This window comes from Felis catus, chromosome A3 (assembly GCF_018350175.1).
Source record: "Felis catus isolate Fca126 chromosome A3, F.catus_Fca126_mat1.0, whole genome shotgun sequence".
In the NCBI taxonomy this organism is placed as follows: Eukaryota; Metazoa; Chordata; class Mammalia; order Carnivora; family Felidae; genus Felis; species Felis catus.
This window is the reverse complement of record NC_058370.1, coordinates 105,148,717-105,155,255: the sequence shown is the minus strand read 5'-3', so window position 1 is coordinate 105,155,255 and position 6,539 is coordinate 105,148,717. Positions and strand designations below refer to the sequence as shown.

The 6,539-nt window shown below is 56.1% G+C and overlaps 1 protein-coding gene across 4 annotated transcripts; it reads left to right on the top strand.

Annotated features, from left to right (window-relative positions):
- The first annotated feature begins 285 nt into the window (after positions 1-285).
- On the top strand, positions 286-6,303 carry NEURL3 (neuralized E3 ubiquitin protein ligase 3). Of its 4 annotated transcripts, none has more exons than XM_045054638.1 (5): positions 286-525; positions 765-902; positions 3,236-3,825; positions 4,655-4,723; positions 5,375-6,303. In XM_045054638.1, exons 1-5 carry the CDS (start codon positions 498-500, stop codon positions 5,555-5,557), a joined length of 1,008 nt encoding a protein of 335 aa, XP_044910573.1. In that variant the 5' UTR covers positions 286-497; the 3' UTR covers positions 5,558-6,303. The 4 variants fall into 4 exon arrangements, with proteins under 4 accessions (XP_044910573.1, XP_044910575.1, XP_044910574.1 ...); XM_045054639.1 differs by having other exon boundaries at positions 303-525; positions 3,236-3,721; XM_045054640.1 differs by lacking the exon at positions 765-902 and having other exon boundaries at positions 295-525.
- The last annotated feature ends 236 nt before the right edge of the window (positions 6,304-6,539 follow it).

The window sequence follows — 6,539 nt, the reverse complement described above, 5'->3', positions numbered from 1 at the left end:
TCAGCAACATTGATTAAGCACCTTGTGTGTGTGCCGGGCTCTGCAGCAGTGAATCTCCACCCTGACTGTACATTAGAATCATCCAGGGTGCTTTTATAAACTACTGATGCTGGGCCCTACCCTGTGCCACTGGGATCAGTTTGCGCGTGAGTACTTCTAAATGTGCCTCAAGCCATGCTAATGCACAGCCTGGTGGAGAACGACTGGTCAGAAGTAAGGGAGCAGTCTATCCTAAATCCTGCCCGGGCCACCTCCCCAGTCGCTGCTTCCTATTAGGTCAGCCAGCTGCAGCGGTTCTGTGGTGAGCCAGAGGCAATCATCAGGAAATTCCCTGGATATCATAACCCGTGACAGCAACATCTAATTAATCATCAACTATGTAACATGATCCTGACCCATAGCGAAGGGACCTGCTGAGCCTTTGGAAACCTGTCTACTGGCCTTCTCCAGACAATTCCTTCCAGATCCAGGTATCCGTGCCCGAGGATCCCAGGCTGATGGGGGCCCAGCTCTCCTCCCAGGCTGGTAAGTGGGAGCCCTAAGTTTGGTCTGCAAGGGATCCAAGAGGCAGAGGGGAGGCTGTGGAACCTTGGGCGAGTCAGTTTTCCCTAGGGCCTCAGTTTCTTCATCTGCAGGCTGGGGCCAATGCGGTTCACCTTGCCTGACAGCTTATAGGGCTGTCAGAAGCCCAGACCAAAAGGTTGCCAGGCACAGTAGTTCTCTGAGAGCCTCACCGGAGACCACAGCGTTCCCTTGGTGTGCAGGGGCAGGAGAGAGAGGATTTGCTTTTACTGCCAGAGATCCAGACTGCATCTCAGAACCCTGCTCCCTCCCAGGCAGAGAGCCTGGAGTCTCAGCCCTTGGCTCCCTGAGGGCACCAAAGGCTCACACACCAGCAGCAGGTACTGCCCCGCGCTTGGGGGGGCAGGGAGGTGGTAAGGACGGTGGGGGCCAAACTTCTGTTGCTGCTACTGCTGCTGTGGCAACTGTGTCTGGATTCCAGGTCATGGTGGTGCCATGGAGGAGGCAGCAAGGAGTGTGGGGGGCAGGAGTGGGGCCCCGGCTCCTCCACTCCTGGCTGTGAAGATGTGCAGAGCCACCCCAACTCAGTTCCCTCTGGGTGCTTCCCTGCAGGTTGTGGGAGGAGTGAAAGAAGCTGTAAGGGTTAACAGGTGCCTGGCACCCAAGAGGCTTGGTGACTGGAGAAGGTGATAGAGATCTGGGGAGGTCCTTGCTGAGCAGGGGGCTGACCCTCAGTTACTTAGATTCCAAGAGACTTACTGCCAAGATTTTCTTTGAATCTACCTGGGGGGTGTGGTGGGGGCGGTGGGGGGAGGGGAGGCATGCAAAAGTCACGATGCCTACCCAGGGGGGCAGTCAGCTCCTCATACTCAGGATCTCCGGGCAGGTACCTGGAGACTGCAGGTCTTGGCTGACCATGCATATCGATCCCATTGGTGGATAAGGAGACCTGTACCCAGTGGGGCAGTGCCCTGCATAGGTGACCAACAGAGCGGGGACTAGAATCTGGGTATCAGACATGGCTGCCCTCCTCAGAGCTTCTGCAGTGACTCTGCAGTAGGCCCAAAGACAAGTCCATCCGATGTCAGGGCCCTCGGCTCTGACTCCTGGTCACCCACCGTCCGAGCCTACTTGGGGACTCCCCTTTGCTTGTGCATAGCCTCCAGGGAAAGGCATCTGGGCAGACTATCAGGAAGGGAGGGAGAGATTAGGGTATTCCAGGAAGGGGTGACATGCAGGGGATGTGGATGAGGGAGGGGTGAGCTTGGATAGCAGGACCCTGTGAGCGGGTTCAGAGGTCCCCAAGGCCAGAGTGAGTGCTTGTTCCTAATGCCTCAGCGAGGGGAACCGTGGAACCACGATATGCTTGCCTCTGGCCTGAATCCATCGGGAACAGATTGACTATGACCTCAAGGGTGTCCCTTGTGCCTGACCAGATTGAGTGTTGCACCTTGTGACCCGTTGGAATCTTGCAGGCTTGTGAGTAACCAGAGGAGCAGAGCTGGGGAAGCGGATGAGATCTGGGAGGGGAGGGGCCTTGCTCTTTTGGGTTGGGTTCAGGCTCAAGTCCGGATTGAATCCCCCCCCCTTTTTTTTTTTTTAGTGTTTATTTATTTTTGAGAGAGAGAGACAGAGAGAGACAGAGCATAAGCAGAGGAGGGGCAGCGAGAGAGGGAGACAGAGAATCTGAAGCAGGCTCCAGGATCCGAGCTATCAGCACAGAGCCGAATGTGGGCCTCAAACTCACAAACTGGGAGATCATGCCCTGAGCCGATGCTCAACCGACTGAGCCACCCAGGCTCCTGCTGATTGAATTCGCTATTTTCAGCTTCCCTCCTCTAACCAAGAAAGAACAGGACAAGAGGGGGGTAAGGGAGGAGAGCAGTTCTGGCTCAGGAAGCTCACCAGCTTCCTCCAGGCTCAGGCCTGAGGCTTGAGAGGAAAGGCTGCCCAGTAGGGAACTTCCCCTCCCGACTGCCAAGTGGAGTGGGGTCGGGAAGTCCCCGGATTTCAAAGCTCAGCCCTGGGCCTTGGCTGGCCCAGCCCACCATTCTGACACCCCGCCCCCGCCACAACCTGGGACTCCCTCTCTAGCCTGTGCCGCCCCACCTGGCTCTGTGGGGGAGCTGTTGGACCCCTTTCTGTCCTAGGAAAAGGAAGTCACCCTCACTGGGGGCCATGGCCTTCACAAATGAGGCAGGTTTTCTGTGGGACAATCATAAAGTCAGACAAACAGAGGAAAACAGCTGCGATACCAGGACCCATCTGCCAGAGCTGAGCACCATTAGCAGACCCATCTCCTCTCAGGTTGTTTCTAGATACAGGGAGAATATATGTGTGTATATTAAACATATGTGTCGAACAAAACCTGGATCATATTATGTATACTATTTCTAACACCTGCTCTTTCTATTTAATGCCAATAACCGGGACTAGGTATTTAGAGCCGGTACATGTAGGCGTGATTTTACAACATCCCTCCGGGAGGGGAACTGAGGTGGGGGAATTCACAGTGGGAATTCAGATCCCAGACATGCAAAGTGTGTTCCTCACCAGGCTCTAATCAGGTCTCTGGGGGCTCCCTGGATGAGGGCAGGGGCAATGGCCCCGGGGAGATGCGGGGGTGGGGGGCGGAGATAGCTCTGGGGAACAAATGAGTCCGGAACCAGACCACACTGACGTCACCATCCCCCCACCCCCCCCATCTCCGCAGACACCAAGGCGCCCCGGGAGACACTGCGCTTCCACCCTGAGGCCAAGGGCGCGCAGGTGCGTCTAGACGCCCAGCGGTGCACTGCGCGCAGGAACGCCACGTTCCACGACGGCATCGTGTTCAGCCAGCGGCCGGTGCTTCCCGGGGAGCGGGTGGCGGTCCGCGTGGTGTGGCACGAGGGCGGCTGGTGCGGCGGGCTCCGCGTGGGCTTCACGCGCCTGGACCCCGCGCGGGTGTCCGCGCCCAGCCTGCCACCCTTCGTGTGCCCGGACCTGGAGCTGCAGAGCCCGACATGGGCGGCCATGCTGCCCGAGGGCTGCGCGCTGGCGGGGGACGTGGTCTGCTTCTGGGTGAACCGCAGGGGCCGGCTCTTCGTCAGGGTCAACTCGGGCCCCCGGCTGCTGCTGCGCAAGGGCGTGCTCATGGGCGCCCCCCTCTGGGCCGTGATGGACGTGTACGGGACCACCAAGGCCATCAAGCTACTGGGTGAGACAATCCGCGAGGACCCGGGCACCGCCCCTCGGGTGGCTCGGGTGGAACTGCGTCCCCATCCAGAGCCGTGGGGAGAGCCTTTCATCTTTTCCTACACGGTCAGTTTTACGTCACTGGAGACGCCAGATGGACAAGACCCCAGTCAAAGGGAGGGCAGCCTTGTCCCTAGGGAATGCTAAGAAGCTATGACTAGCACTCCAAACATCTGTCAAAGGGCTGTTTCACAAAAGGAGAGGTCGGGGGCTGGGTTTTGCTGCCTTAGTAGGAGTTCAGGGGAGTCAAGGGTGGCAAGCAAAGGGAACAGAAGTGGAAGCGGTTAGAGGTGCACAGGAAGACTGCCGGTGGGGGCAGAGTGAGCCGTCCAGTCACTGAGTGGGGAAACCGTAACCATCCCTCTAGCCACCTGAAAGGAGAGTGGACTTGAGGGCGAGTGGATACAGGAAACGTCTATAGAAAGAAATACTGGCATTCCTGTGCTGGTTGAACACCGGCCTACACAAGCAGTCCATTTCCTCTTCCCCCACCCCTACCGGTTATAAAATCCCTTGTCACAGCGGCTGAAGTCTCGCCCCTGGGACGCCCGATTGGGTAGGTCTGGTGTAGAGTCAAGCACCCGTTTTCCCCACGTCCTGCGGATTTTAATGCACATCCGGGTTTAGGAAGGTGGGTAACGCTGAGGGTCTCCAGTCAGGCAGCGGCGCCTGGGCAAAGGGGAGATGTTTAAAGGAAGGGTGGTTTTAGGAAAAGAAGTCGACAGCTTCACAAATTCTCTGCTGGGGTGAACTGGGGAAGGGGTGGCTGGGGCCATAAGATCAGCGGGGAGCTCCAGCACTGCAAGCAAGCAGGTGGAACTCTTTCAAGGGCCTGGTAGGGTGGAAGCACCTGGGCTTTGCTTTCCTGGGTCCTGAGTTTCCCTCTCTCCCTCAGATCCCACAGCCAGTGCCTTCCCCTCAACCGTGCCACGGGCCCTCATCAATGAGTCTCTGCAGCCGGAAGGTGAGTGGCTTCCCCGAGCCCAGCGAGCCAGGGACAGGCTCCCCAGGACTCTAGCACCAGAGGCCCCACCCCCACCCCAGGGAGGCCCCAGCTCTGGGAACTGGCTAAAATCCTTCCGAGTCCCACGAAGTCTCCCACGGGCTTTAGGCCAAAAGATTTGGCTCTGCCTGCTAGAAACCTAAAAGCAATTTAATAGCTTTGCCTTCTAGAACATTGGCTAACTTTTCAAGTTACAAGAGCACATTCGTGAACAAATAACGTTGTTTTGTCCCCGCTTGAAAAAGCAGTCCACGTTCGTAATAAAGGTTTTGCCAAACGGAAAGAAAATAAATATTAGAGGATACATAAGGAAGTAAAAAAAAAAAAAAAATCACCACTGCCTCTTAGGGGGATTTCCTCCTACTATTTTGTAGTCATATATCTATGAGGAATTGTGCTGTTTTCCTTTTTTTTCCAAGTTGGAATTTTATGATATATATGTATGTGCAGTATGGTTTTCTTCCCATTTCTTTGCATTTGATTATGTTGTGAGCATTTTCTCATTAATGGTCAAAATAGGCCTGCGTGGTTCTCTGTCCTGTGGTTATAGCATGAGTGGGCTGCCCGCGCTTTGCCCCCACGTGCCCCAACTCATGTTGTCCCCTTTCCCAGCCACAGCAGGAGAGGAATGTGCCATCTGTTTCCACCACGCTGCCAACACCTGCCTGGTTCCCTGCGGCCACACACACTTCTGCAGCTACTGTGCCTTGCGGGTCTTCAGGGACTTGGCCAAATGCCCTGTATGTCGCTGGGAGATCAAGGCGGTGGTCCCGGCGTGGGGCCCTCCCATTCTGAGGACTGGGGAGGGCCTCCTGATGCAGGTAGCAAATTGAATCTAGCTCTGAGCCAGAGGGAGGAGGTGCAGCCCCACCTCCGTTCTGGAGAAGAGTCAGAAAAGCTGGTCATCAACAAGAAATGGGGGCAGGGAGGCTCTTTCCCCCTCCCCAACAGGTTGGGGTCCGTGGAGCAAGGAGGAGCCCCTTTTTCTGCCCACACCAGAACTCCCTTCCTAGTGGGGTTCCTGTAGAAAGTGGCTCAGCAGTGGGCCAGCAGGCTTCTGGTCCCCCACTGCTTGGCTCCAAGTTCATTTGTGCCCAGGGCTTGCCAAGGCTTTTGGCTGGCCACCTGGTCCAGCCACCATAGACCTAGCAATCGTGGTACGCGTAGGTCACATCCATGAGAAGGGCCTTTATATAGAGATGAGACAGCCTGATCCCTAGTTTCATAGCTGGGGAAGTTAAGGTAACTGCATGTATCTGGTGAAATCCCAGCCCACCCCTGGGTATTGAGGAGCCTGGACCAGACACACAGAGGCATCTGGGTGGAATGTTTACAGTCCTGTGTGGAAGCTGGGTGACCCCTGACAAATCCTCCATAAAGTGGATAGGAGAGACCTGCTTGCCTGCCTTGCAGGGTCATTGTGAGGTTCCAGTGAGATCGCGTTTCTGAAGAGGTTTCCGCACATGAGACTATACTGTCGTTGCTATGCCTTTTTCCTTGCCAAATTCTGAGGTGTCAAAATAAAGTTTGTCTTTTGGGAATGATTTGCAATGAATATGTCCTCTTTGCCACAGTCAGGGGGAGTGGATGGAGCTGTGGACTGTCGGGATGCTAGGGCATTGGGGAACCCTCTGTCCTCTCCGGATACACCCTACGCTTGTGGTGGACTGGGTGGGGCTTGGGCATTCAGGTCTGTGGACTTCATTCTGCTGAGCACGTGAAGGGGACGGTCCTATACTCCCAGGCCTGAAGTCACAGCCGGGCTTTGCCCCTGCCA